Source organism: Geospiza fortis, unplaced genomic scaffold (assembly GCF_000277835.1).
Source record: "Geospiza fortis unplaced genomic scaffold, GeoFor_1.0 scaffold353, whole genome shotgun sequence".
Lineage (NCBI taxonomy): Eukaryota > Metazoa > Chordata > Aves > Passeriformes > Thraupidae > Geospiza > Geospiza fortis.
In genome coordinates this window covers 705,578-719,045 of record NW_005054473.1, presented here as the reverse complement: position 1 = coordinate 719,045, position 13,468 = coordinate 705,578, and the positions used below count along the sequence as shown (strand labels likewise).

Sequence of the window (13,468 nt, the reverse complement as noted above, 5' to 3'; positions counted from 1 at the left end):
AGCGGGGGGGGGCTGCCTGTGTATGTGGCTGATGGCAGCAGGACTCGCTGGGAACAGAGAGGAGTGCTTGGTGTTTGTGTGGAGCTGGTGCCCACCCTGTGCCTCCCCTGGCACTGGCCGGGGCAGACCTGAACCCAGGGAGCTGGGCTGGGGCTCAGCACCCCTTGGGAGGTTCCCTGAGCTGCACAAAGTAGCCATGAAATCCTTGAGGCTGGAAGAGGCTCTGAGATCATTGGGTCCAACCATCAATGTAGCTGTGTTCACCCTAAACATGTCCCCAAGTGCCACATCCACACACCTTTTGAAGCCTTCCAGGGATGGTGACTCCATTTCCCTGCACAGCCTGTTCAAATGCTTGACAACGCTTTCCCTACAGTCCAATCCAGACTTTCTCTGGTACAACTTGAGGCCATTTACTCTAGTTCTGCTAGTTGTTACCTGGAAGAAGAGACCAGCACTCCCCAGCTCCACCCTCCTGTCAGTCATTTGTAGAGGAGTTACCTCTGGTCAGACCTTCACAGGCCCCATGGGGCCACCCCCATGTCCAGCCAGGGCAGCAGAACTGGGGGAGGGCTCTTCTGTCTGGCAAATTTTGGCAGCAGCAGTGCCAGCCCCGTGTCTCAGGTCAGCCTGCCCAGCACCATGGCAGTGTCTGCAGCACCTCCCAGTCCATTCTGTGCCTGGAGCCACAGACCATCTCAAGCCCTGCCAGATGCCCGTCTCACAGGCTGGATTGTTTGGCATGCATCAGCCACCAGCTCTTCCCTGCTTCTCTCCCATTCCCATTCCCAGTATCCTTAATTTTCTCTGTGTAGTCTCCCTACTCAACAATATGTCCTCCACCACAAGTATGTCTAGACTTCCCCAGGATGGGGGCACAGCCCTAGGCAATCCCACCAGGAAGATCTCTGTCTTTGGAATTGTGCAAGACATGGCTGGACAAAGCCATGGCAGCCTTGATCCCATGGTGAGAATAGCCAGAGACATGGAGGTTCTTCCTCAGGATCCCTGAGGGAGGTTCTGGCACTCTTCCTTCCCTTGTCCATCATTCCCAAGGAGACTTTGTCATCTTGAGATCTGCTCCTGATTTCTGCAGTATCCTCAGCTCTGGTTTTTGTCCTTACTTCTGGATTTTGTTGCCATGCACGAGCCCATCTCTGGTGTTCAAGGCTCCTTCTGCTCATCCTGCAGTGCCCATGCTGTGTGTGGCCAAGGAGGCAGGAGAATCCTGCCTGTACATGCCCCTGTCAGAGGAACAGATGTTCCTGGAAGAAGTGGAGCAGCTTCATCCTCGTTTGTCACTCAGGAGAGGATTAAGGGCTGCAGGTGCAGAGTGGCAGGGAGGTGGAGTTCCCCTTGAAGAAGATTCTTCAGCCCTTGTTCCATTCCAGAAGATCCTCCAGTCCTTGCTCCAGCCCTTGTGGACATTGCAAGACCAGACATTTCCCCAGATCGTGTGGAGTGAGGAATGACCAAAGCAGTAAGGATTGACCAAAGCCTTTTTGGATGCACTGGAGGTGCAGTGTGGCTTTGGCAAGGTGTGCTGCAGCTCTTTTGTGCACACTGCAACCAAGTTCTCCTGGGCCTGGCTCTGCTGACTAGGGTCTGAGTCCTCCCCATGCTGTTTTGCACTTGCACAGGCCTGCAGAAAGATCCAGCTGTTTCTGCTGACTGAGCCACCCACGCCTGGCACAACCCTGTCACCTGGACGAGCTGGTTTGTGTCAGGAGCACAAAACACCACTGGGGGCTGGAAAACACAGGGACAGGCTCCCTGTCTGTAACTCACCCCCCTTCTTTGGATGGAGATGTTTTCCCAGCAAGCTGTTGTGCTATGTCCAAGGAAAGCATGATCCCATCTCTGACTCCCCTGCCTGCAGCTGTGGGATCACACATCCTGTCAGGGCAACAGGGGTGCTTTTTTTCCCAGATCAGGACACTGCTCCTGACAATCAGCCCCCCAGGCTGGATGGCTGAGCAAAGCTGGTGGCACCTCCCAGCACACCTCACACCTTGCTGAGGGCTGGAAGTTACAGTGTGAGGTGGGGACAAGATGGGAAGGCAGCAGTGAGTACGGGCTGCAGGATCAGTCATGTCAGTCACCCTCAGGATCCAAGAAAAGGCACATTATGAGTTAAATAGGTTTTATCACAGCTGTACTGATGCCTCTGTCTCTTCCTGCAGGTGATAAATGCCATTGAGCAGGACTATCGGCTGCCACCACCCATGGACTGCCCAAATGCCCTTCACCAGCTCATGCTTGACTGTTGGCAGAAGGATCGGAACCACAGGCCCAAATTTGGGCAAATTGTCAACACCTTGGATAAAATGATCCGAAATCCGAACAGCCTGAAAGCCATGGCACCTCTCTCCTCTGGGTATGTGTCTCTGTCCTCCTCTTGACCCTTGGCTCCTCTGAACAGGTCTGGTGTCCTCTGGGTCCTGGTGGCACCATCCCTGCACCTCTCAGGAGCTACTTTAGAGCTTGCCTGTGTTTGATCCTTTATAGGGAGAGCATTAAAAGATCATAGAATCACAGTTTGGGGTGGAAGAGACCTTAAGATCATCTCATTCAACCCCTGCCATGGGCAGGCTCAGCTTCCACTATCCCAGGTTGCTGCAAGCCCCATCCAAGCTGGCCTTGGACACTTCCAGGCTTGGGGCATCCACAGAACAGGGATACAGATGTCAAGGTTCCTCTCCTTGGGTAGCTCTGGTGAGCACAGGCACTTGGACAGTGCACTCTGTACATAGAGGAGCACCTTGGTTTCATGTACATAGGGATGCTGTGGTGGTGGGATTGTTCTGGAATTCCAGTCCCACTGCACTGGGGGTAGATAAAGCCCCTGAGGCAATGTGGAGTTTCCCTGGGCTGGGTGGGTTGCAGCAGCTTGTGGGAAGCACTGCCCCTATACAGGAATGAGCTTTCTCCCCGTGAGTAGCCAGGATTTAAAGTTGCACCCCATCATCTCTGATGGCTCCTGCCTCTCGTGCAGGAACTGATCCAGAGGGGCTTCCCTGTCAGAACAGTGATTTCTGGGTGGAATCCCACACTACAGGGCAGTGTCTGCACTGTGAATGATGCTGATGCTGTGCCTCAGCTGCTGGGGGGTGCTGGAACAGTTGTGCTTGCAGCTCTTGGTCTGTCACTGCCCGTTTCTGTGTTTCAGGATGAACCTTCCCCTCCTTGACCGCACAATCCCGGATTACACCAGCTTCAACACTGTGGATGAATGGCTGGATGCCATCAAGATGAGCCAGTACAAGGAGAGCTTTGCCAGTGCTGGTTTCACCACCTTTGATGTAGTATCTCAGATGACTGTAGAGTAAGTGCCCAGGCTTTGAGTCCCAAAGCACAAGGAAAAGTCCCAGCAATTTTGCAACAATTAGTATTGAATTAGATTTTATTTTCATATGATGTAGTTTTACTTTTATAGAATTGTTGCTTTGTGGAGCCACTTCTAATCTATTCAGTCTCCAGACCATGTGTCTGTCACTCTGCACCTGCAGAATCCCTCTCCCCACTACCACTCTGAAAATGAACACCCCTGCCAAGGGTGTCCAGACTCCTTCATGGGACAAACTGAGATTTCAGGCTGGCATCAGACAATTCTCCAGAGCACTTCTGAACTCTGCACTCCTCTTGGATGGCTGATGTATTGATGGAGACAAGCGTGGTGCAAAGTTCTGCCTAAGAAAGGTAGAATCACAGTGTGGTTACAGTTGAAAGGGACCACTGGAGATCATCCAGTCCAACCTTCCTGCTCAGCTTCTAGAGCTCCTCACTCAGGATTACATCTGTGGAAAGAGATTTCACACCCTCTCTGGGAAGTCTATTTCACCCCCACAGTAAAGAAGTTCTTCCTCATGTTCTAGTGGATCTTTCTGGGCATTCATTTCTTCCCATTGCCTCTCCTCCTGTTGCTCTGCCACATGGAGCAGAGCCTGGCTCCAGCCCCTGCCACATCTCCTCACACACCTCAATAAGATCCCCTTGTGGGAGGTGGTTTCAAGTTTGTGCTGCATCCACTAAAAATGTCCTGCATCTACAAAAATATCCTGCAGTGACAATTGACAAGTGACAATCAGCACCTGATCCATAGCAAGTTCTTCAGAGAAATCAGGCAGCTGAAATCCCACTTCTGGAGGGTTTTGAAATCCCTTGCAGCTGGCTGAGACTTTGATGCCTCTGCTGAAAGATTTGTGGCTGGCTGCAGGTATCCCTAGAAACCCCCAAGCATTATACCCATCTGTAAGGGCTGCAATGTCTCTGAGCCTGGCAGCCAGGGAGGGTTTTGGATTTGTGCTTAAATCCAGATGCTTAAATCTACCAGTGAGTCAGAATCCATTCACTCAAACAGCCACTGTGACTTTCTCTGGCTTTTTATTTGCTGCTGGGAAGTTCCCATGGCAGTTCTGACTGTTTTGGGACATCTGTGGTGCAATCCCAAGGCCCTGGGGATGATTTTGTCACAGTATTGCCTGGGTTTATACAACAGAATGAGAGAGAGTCCACAAAAATCTGAAGAGTAGGGAAGAACTTTGATCAAAGAGAGGTATCAGACCACAACCCACCCCTGCCTGGGTTCTGCTCTTTGCAATATCTGACAGCAGGCAGGATGCAGACAATCCAGCTAATGCTGGCTGTTCTTTCACAGACATCCTCAGAGTCCCTTAAATGCCAGTTCTCCCAGTCCCTTACCACATCCTTCAAGTCCTCTCCAAGAGCCTTCACCACAATTCTAAGGGCATCCTCAGCTATGTCCCACTAGTTTTGGCAGACTTCCATTCCACATTCCTCACCTGCTTGGCTGAATGTACAATAGAGAGGACAGTCCTTTTTCCTTGGAAAATTGTGGGGTAACAGGACTTGACACCACTCCCTGATGTTCAGTGGCCATTGCAGAAGCTGATAGGAATGTCAGTGGAGCTGCTGGTTTATCCAAATTTGGAGAGCCAGCAAAGTGTGAGTGTTTCCTGAAAGCTGACTGAGTTCCCCAAATCCACATGGTCTCAACACTGACCTGCTGGAAAGGATTCTCACTGGTTTTTCTGCAGGCTGGGACACCTGGGACACCCAGTTATCTTTCAAGAGTCACAGAACCATTTGAGTTGGAAGGGACCTTAAAGCTTTAAGACACTTTCCACTGTCCCAGCTTGCTCCAAACCCCATCCAGCCCGGCCTTGGACACTTCCAGGGAAGGGCCAGCCACAGCTTCTCTGGGAACCTGAGCCAGGGCCTCACCACCCTCTGAGCAAAGAATTCCTTCCCAATATCCAATCAAATATTTAATGATCAGGGTAGAAGGCTTGGAATCACTGGGTTGTGCAGAGCTACAGTCTTACTCTGTTTACAGACACAAGTGAAGAATTTTTTCCACCCTTTGGAGCTCTCCTTTACCCTGCTTTGCCCAATAACCTCCACTCTAAACATGGCAAAGATTTTGCCACTCTTCCCCTTAAACATCTGTTCCTAACACTCGAGGACAAAAGGCACCTGGAATTCCTTCAAGTCAGGTTTGGGTCGCGTGGCCTCCCATCCCCTGATGGGAAGAGGAAGATCTGAAGATTTCATGACTGAGGTTTATTTGCCAAGGGGGAGATGAGAGCAAACTCAGCTGGAGACACAGACAGGACCAATTTAGTGCCACGCTCCTGCTCTCGGCATGACTTTGATTTCTCTCAGATGTCTAAATCTATAAAAAATAGAAGCTGCCCAAAATGAGATCACCATGATTTAACAAAAGGATAAGTGCAAAAATTGATCACTTCATGGTCTTATCAGCTCAAAGGAAAAGCATCAAGAAAAGCATCGTCTGCATATGGGGGTCAGATCTGCACTGAGGAGGGGCAGCACATCCCTGTCCTGTGTCTCCAGGGGTAGGAAAAATGGGTTGTTGTGTCACAAAATGAAAGAAAATCCAAAATCCAAAGCAGTAGATGGGTAAAAAATTTAAGACAAATTGACTCACAAGCAGAGAGCAGAGCCTGTGGCATTTTGTTTCACACTCTCTGTTGAGGTTCAGGACTCTGAGGGTGCTGCAGGTAGGTAGAAAGTGCAAAGATGGGACAATAAGCAGGAAAAAGTGAAAGAGTAAAGGTTTCACAGGGTTTGCATCTGTTTGTTTCATTCATGAAAGAAATCTGTGGATACTTCAGCTCTCTAAATACCATTCTCATGGACTCATAGAATCAGGGAATCATAGAATCACAGAATCCCAGAATGGTTTGGGTTGAAAGGGACCTTAAAGATAATTTTAAATACCATCTGTGATCTTGTTCTGCTTTGAGAAAATACCTCCTGATATTTGTTTTTGTTTCCTTTCCTCCCAAAGGGACATTCTGCGAGTCGGGGTCACTTTAGCAGGACACCAGAAGAAAATTCTGAACAGTATCCAGGTGATGAGAGCACAGATGAACCAAATCCAGTCTGTGGAGGTTTGATAGCTGCCTGTCCTCCCACTCCTCCTCCTTGAGGCCCTGCTCCCCTTTGCCCCTGTATGTCCAAGCTCCAGTTCCTGAGTGTTCTGCATGGACCAGAGACAGGCAGCTGCTGTGAGGATCATGGCAGCAGGAGGGAACACCCTGTCCTCAACAATGAGAAGTTGCCAAGAGCTTCTAGAATTTAAGCAATGGAAAAAGGGAACAAAAAAAAAGACAACTATTTTGAAAAAAAAAACAAAAAACAAACAAACTACAAAATATTTTTAAATAATAATAAAGCAATTGCATTCTTGAAAAGGGCTCCAAGACCAATGGGAGTCTCCAAAGGAAGAGAAAAGAGCAGCTTCATGTTTCCTCTTGCACAAGGCTGCTGCAGCTGGACCCAGGCACCTCTGGAGCAGTGGGACTTCTCCAGGAAGAGGAATGCAAGGAAAGGCCACGAGAAGCACATCTCTTCCTCCCGTGGGCTCTGGGAATGCTGTGAGCCAGGCCCTTCCCCAGAGCCCCTGCGAGCAGATCAGAGGGGGAGAGCTGAAGCTCTTTGGTGCTGTGAAACCAAGTGCATCTCAGAAACTGATGGACTCCTTCAAAAGCTGAAGACTTTTTTTTTTAAAAAAAAAAACAAAACCACAACAAATAAACTAAGACTAGAGGAGGCTGTTTCCGACAAATGAGAAGGAATCTGTAACGCCTGGGGGGGTGGGGATGGGGAAAACCAATCCTTTTTACATCTCTTATTTTCTCTTGTCATGGAACAGTTTTGTGAGTGACAGTTTCCTAAGGGTCCGTCCATCCACCCTCCAATGGCATCGTGTCTCGTACATATCATTGCTCAAGACTTTAGTGATATCCTTTCTAGATGCCAATGATCTTTTCCCAGAAGACTTCCCAAGTACAGTATGTAGTAGTTTTTGATTACAAATGCTGACGTGTACCTTTATTTTTCGGTTGTCATTGTTGGGAGATTTGTCCTTTTACATTGTTTTGTTAACATCAGTTTGTGAGTTTGGGGTTGGAAATTTTCGGTTGGTTGGGGGTTTGGTTTTTTTAATGAAAAAGAAATGACATCTCCAAGCATCATATCATCCAAGAACTTAAATCCCTTCCCTGTGGAAGGAAAAATTGCATCTTATTGACCATATGCCAGGAGAAAAAGGTTTTTTATATGCACATTTCCTCCCGTTTGCTTATTTGTTCTTTCCAATTGGTCATGGCACGACAGATGTTTGTGGCTGTTTAGGTTCCAGGTGTTTGCCAAAGGGAAATGGCCACCAGCTCAACTTGGGGGTGAACAGCATCACAGGGGGGTTGGGAGGGAAATGTGGGAGGGTGGAGGGGTTTTGTGAGGAAATGATGACCCACAGATGGCTTCAGAGCCCTTTGGAAGTGTCTGGCTGCTGAGGAAGGTGTTGGATTGGTGCATGGGAAAGGCAGGGCAAGCCCAGTCCTCTCAGAGGAGCTCATGGCACAGCATTTTGGAGAGGGGATTGTGTTATCTCCAGGTGGGGAAGGGTCCCTGCAGGTTCCAGGCTGGGCAGGTGGGCTCTGTGCCTTGGGGACCCTGTCCCTTCCTTGGGTGATGCAGCTTCAGGCTCAGCCCCTCACGTCAAAGAGAGCCCGGGACAGCAAAAACTCCAATCCCAACTCTCCAGAGGCAAAATGCTGTGGATGAAGCTGAATGATCAGTCAGTGGGTTTGTAAATAACTGAAAAAAATTCTTTAGTTACTGACCAGGTCTTTGGGATGTGTGAATGCCACCAGCTGAGCGCAGGGAGGTGCAGATGAGAATCAGGTTGTTCTCTGTGCCCAGCACCACCTTGCATCCTTTGAAGCATTCCACATGTGGCATTTTCCCACCCATCTCCTGGGCATGGCCTCAGGACTGGTGTTTACAGCCCTTGGCTGCCATTGCCATGCCATTCCTGGGCTCCTCCTCTTGTTTTTGGCAGCAGTGAGTGTTGAAGGCACGTTCACTGGGAGCTGCCTGGCTCTATTTTCCAGGAGCTGAATCCAAGAGGAAGTATGTCTGCTGTGGATGAAAATCCCAAGCTGTCTAGACCTCTGTGGCCAGACATCATCTCCCCAGACTGCTTGTAAAATACGAGGCCCTTAATGAAATGCTTCTAGCATTTTCTGCTGCCAGAGCAGATCCAACAACAAAGCCCCTGCAAGTGGCATCAGAGCAGTCCCTGCAAGTGAGACTTCTCTCCTGAGCTCTTGCCCTGTCCCAGGGTTAGGTGCTCCAGCCCAGGGGCTTTTCAATTGTCCCTCCAGCCCCTGTTAATCCAAAATCTCTAGTGCAGTATTATGTTTATGTTTGCATCCAGCCCAGCCCTGGGTTTGCAGCTCTGGGCTTGCCTGCAGTGATGGGAACCTGGCAGGAGATGTGTGCTGGGTGCCAGGCTCCTGTCCTGAGCTCAGTGCCCACAGGGCATCCCCTGGGACAGCCCCAGCATCTCCCTGCATGGCTGGCAGGTGGCACAGAGTGGTGTGGAGAGAGGGGCAGTGGCTGTAGGCATGGGCTGTGCAGGTGGTACCTGGAGGGGCAGCTCTGCCCCAAATCCAGCCTGGTTTGCCTGTGTATCCAAAGGGATACTTGGAATGCCTTTGCATCCAAAAGGCACTTGCTCCTGGTCAGGTGATGGGCTCAGCTTTGAAAGGACATAAAAATCACTGGAGTTGACTAAACCACAGGAAGTGTTTGCAGAGGGCACACAGGGAAACCAGGAGCTCCCAGGTGTGCCCAGTCCCAGTGTGGTGTGGGAGCCTCCCCTGGTGTCTGTCCCACATTGTGGCTGCTGTGCTTTGACAAGGAGCAGTTGTCCCTGTGCCCCAAAGGCCTGTGAAGCTCTCTGATGGCAGTGCAGGGTGGGGGCAGGATGGTGCTGTGCCAATGTCCAGCCACAGCCAGGAGTGACCTCGTGCCCCGGAGCTCTGCCAGGAGAGCTCTGCCTACAAAACTCACCAGCAGGTTCCTGTGGGGCAGCCATGTGGAAGGAGCACGTGGTGCCCCTCACTTGTCCTCCCCAGACAATTCCTGACTGTTCTCTGCCACCCCCACATTCCTGCAGACACTAAGGAGGAGCAATGCCCAGGCAGCATCCCTAGAGAGCCACCCAGGCCTTGGAAGGCACTTCAGGTCTTTTCATTTGGAGACATTTTGTCTCAATGCACTGAATCTCCTTGCTGGCTGCTTCAGACACATCTACCTGCCAGACCCAGCCCACTGTGAAGGACAGGTCCAGTGCCACAGCCCCAGAGCTGTGGCAGCCATCTGCAGGACAGAGAAAGCACATCCTTGTCTCTTCTTCTGACCAAAAATCACACGGTGGTGGTGGTACTGAAAGTAACACCTTCCCATCTGTCTGTACCAGACACAGCTGTGACATCTGTGTTTGGCTGTGTAGGACTAATGGAGAGCTGGGCTAAAACAGGCATGGTCCAGAAAACACTGCAGTTTTCTGCATCCTTCAGCTCTCCTGGGAGCACGAGGAGCCGAGTTCCTGTCAAGTGCTTTGGTTGTAAACGCCTCTGGCACATGCTGCACAGTGAGGGCAGAGGCATTGGAGTGACAATGACATATTTATTTCATGGGTCTCCAATGTACTGCTACCAAATGGGAGTCTGATGGAAAACTCGGCGTGTTCCAAGGGGAAAAGGGGAAAAGGCACTTGCTAACATTGACACTGTGAAATGCTGTTGTGCATGTGCATGTGTGCATGTGTGGGTACATAACAAAAATCATCACATGGAGATTTTTCAGGCAGCTTGTTGCAATTTTCACATTTCCCCTGTACCTTTCAAGCTACCTCCCAGCCCTTCCCTTCTCCCCTTCCCATTTCCTTCTGAGGATCAGCCTGTGGATGGCATTCAGTGGGAATGCTGAGCAGCTTGGAAGTGCTCAGTTGGTTGGACAGTGATAAGTTCAAATCTTGCAGAGCATCACAGGGCAGAGCAGAGGAAGCAAAGCATATGTGGACAGTAAAAAGTTAAAATATGCTTTGTGGGTCATTTCCAGCTGTTGCCACCACCCCATTTGCTGGAGTTACAGCCAGGGCTGTGAAGGAGAGAGGAAAAACAGTCCTGTAAGACACAGCAGTGCCATGAGGAGTCACTTGTCCTAGTGGCTGTGGGGACACAAAACAGGGCACTGTGAGCTGCACATCCCCTCCCTAAAGGATCTGCTCTCCTCCCATGTAAACCCTCAGAACTGCCTTTCATGAATTAGTGGGGATTTGTGCTTTTCAGCAGCTGAGGAGCTTCTCCTCTCCATAACATCCTCACTGCCGAGCAGCAGCTCCCAAGGACAGTAACCCGTGTTGGGGCTTCCATGTGCCCCAGATAAACGTGGCTGTCTCAGGGTTCCCCACTGCTGCAGGCTTCCTTCAGTGCTCTGATCCCAGGGTGGGCTGGGATCCATCCCATGGCTCCACTGCAGTTGTACAGCAGGGTCAGCTCATGGTGAGGGAGAGCCACGTGCAGGGCAGGACCTGGGGACACAGCAGAGCTTCATCCTTGTGAGCTGTGCCTTGCAAGATCAGCCCACAGGGAGAGCTGGCTCCTGTGAGCCCTTCCCCAGACCAGGATCCTGCTCTCTGCACTGGCTGATGAGCACTACCCAGAGCAGCTCCCTCCTGGCCTGAGCTGAGCTGAGCTGAGGGACCTTCAGCAGCATCAGCCTCTGGCTGGACTACAGGGCTTTTCCCACACCCCCTGAAGCTCTTCTTGGAATCTGGGTTGAAGGAAAGGTTCTTTCCCAGGAATCCTCACCCAGGCTGTGGATTAGCAGTGGCCTGTAGAGAGAACCTCTTGGAGGGTTTGAGCAGCTGAGGAAATTTCTTGTTCTATTTGCCAGGCTGATTTATATGAATCCTGGAGTCAGGGCTTGAACTCTGCTGCATCGTTAACAGTTGTATCCTCTGATGATGCAATAAATCTGGGACTGCCTTGGATGTACAACAGAGTCCTGGAAGTGTCACTGCTGTCTGGTTTGCTTTAGTGGAGTTTATTGTTTTAATGTAAATCATCTTTCCTGCATGTCTAACTCGAGGCTGATTTAATGTAGGTCTTTTTCCATCCTCAAAAATGTTACATATTTGCAAGCTCTTCACATACAGGATTCAACTTTTTTTAATCTACAGTCACGTTTTGGCTTTTTTTTATTTAAACTTGTTCAGGATGTCTTTGCTTCTTGTAATTCTTTGCCCTTCCCAGGACACAACCTTGGCCTGTGTTTGCTTCCATATGTGTTCCAATCTTCCACTGCTCTCCCAGAAAACTCCCTGCACTCTCCAAATATTTCCTGGAATTTACCTCCTTGCTGTCCCTGTGTAAACTCCTGCCAACTCCACTGACAAATGTTATTTGCAGAAATTTGGGACTGGAAGCAAGAAGTCCTCTCTCCCCACAAATCCTTTCCTGAATCTGCATTCCTTCTGTCTTTTCAGCAATCTCTCTCCCTTTTTTTCTCCTTTTAAAATTCTGCAAGAAATTCCTCTGTGAGCTCTGCAGGAGTGCAGCAGCAGTGCCACTGTGTCTCCCTGTCTGATTCCTTGGGACGTCCCAGTGCCCAATTGCCAGCCCTGCAAACAAACCACACTCAGCCTCGTGTGCCTCATTTTTTATCAGGAACTCCGTTTTGCCTTCATGAAAAAAAGAACAACAAACACTTGGTTGATCCATTTCCAGCTCTTCTGTTCCAGTAAACTTCAGGAATTCTTCACTTGCCTCAACTGTAACTTCAGCTTCTACCTCTGGGGTTGGTCTGGAGCTCCTGCACACATGTCGTGCCATATCCTTTGGTTATTCCATCTAAATCTGGGAGGGAAGGAATAAATTTTGTCTTTAAGAGCCAAACAGCTGTGTTATGAAAAACTAATGGAAGGGGTTCAAGGAGGAGTCGTGCCCATGGCAGGGAGTTGGAACAAGATAATCTTTAAGGTCCTTTCCAACCCAAACCATCCCAGATTCCAGGAGGACTGGGGGAAGTGTGTTACTCTACCTGAGGATGAAGCTGGCAGTCAGATCCCCCTTTTCCCCAAATTGCCTTTGGTCTGCACTCCCAGCTCACTGACTCCAGGCTGAGTGGGCTGGGCTGGGAGATGGAGGTTGATAAAATCACCAGTCTGGGACAGATGGTGTGGCAGACCCACAGCCTGGCTTGGCCTTTGCTGGTGGAGAACAAATGTGAAATCTCTGATTGCCATCAAATATTGGCATTCAGGAGCCTTCACACAAGGTCATGAGCCAGTGAATTTTTGATGTGCTGGCTCTGCAAATGCTGGAGATGCTTTTGTTCTCCTCCACTCAAAAGGGATACACTGAAATGAAGAAATAAATATACAGATAGGTGCAATAAATATACAGATAGGTGCAGCCAGATCAGGGCTTCTGTAACAGCCAGAGGTCTGTGGGAGGTATAAAAGATAAATAGATTTTGATTCTTGGTTCTGGCAGAGGTAAACCACAATGATAAAAATTTCATGCCCTTAAATCAGGAAAGATGTGAGAAAGGTGAGAAAGCAGCAGTCACTGTTTCTGACAGTAACAGCTCGAAGGCAGGGGAAGCAGAATATTCCAGAATATTCCTTGGCACAGGGCACAGTGGTTGGAGGGTGGAACTCATGGCTGGAGCATGGATAGCCAGCACTGGATGGATTGAAAGGAAAAGATGACTTTAAGCTAAAGGAGGGTAAGTTTAGATTGGATTTTGGGAAGAAATTCTTCCCTGTGAGAGAGGGGAGACTGCAGCACAGATTGCCCAGGGGAGCTGTGGCTCCCCCTGGATCTCTGGCACTGTCCAAGGCCAGGTTGGATGGGGCTTGGAACACCCTGGGATAGTGGAAGATGTCCCTGCCCATGGCAGGGGGTGGGAATGGGTGAGCTTTGAGGTCCTTTCCAACCCAAAACATTCTGGGATTCAAAAGGTGACTGGACAAACTTTTAAAAGACTAATCTTGACACAAAAATACCTCTTCCAGTTTCTCTGGGTCATGGATGCCTGGGAGCACAGGGTGTGTAACAGG

The 13,468-nt window shown here is 49.8% G+C and overlaps 1 protein-coding gene across 5 annotated transcripts in view; it reads left to right on the top strand.

Moving 5' to 3' along the window:
• The window catches only part of EPHB2 (EPH receptor B2), an 89,758-nt gene extending 82,143 nt beyond the window's left edge, over positions 1-7,615 (top strand). For 4 of the 5 annotated variants that reach the window (XM_031062910.1, XM_014309977.2, XM_031062909.1 and 1 more), the window contains 3 exons: positions 2,184-2,377; positions 3,170-3,325; positions 6,335-7,615. In XM_031062910.1, the coding sequence (XP_030918770.1) occupies positions 2,184-2,377; positions 3,170-3,325; positions 6,335-6,443 (459 nt within the window). In that variant the 3' untranslated portion in view covers positions 6,444-7,615. The remainder of the gene's footprint in view (positions 1-2,183; positions 2,378-3,169; positions 3,326-6,334) is intronic. The other variant, XM_014309978.2, reaches the window with a different exon arrangement.
• The last annotated feature ends 5,853 nt before the right edge of the window (positions 7,616-13,468 follow it).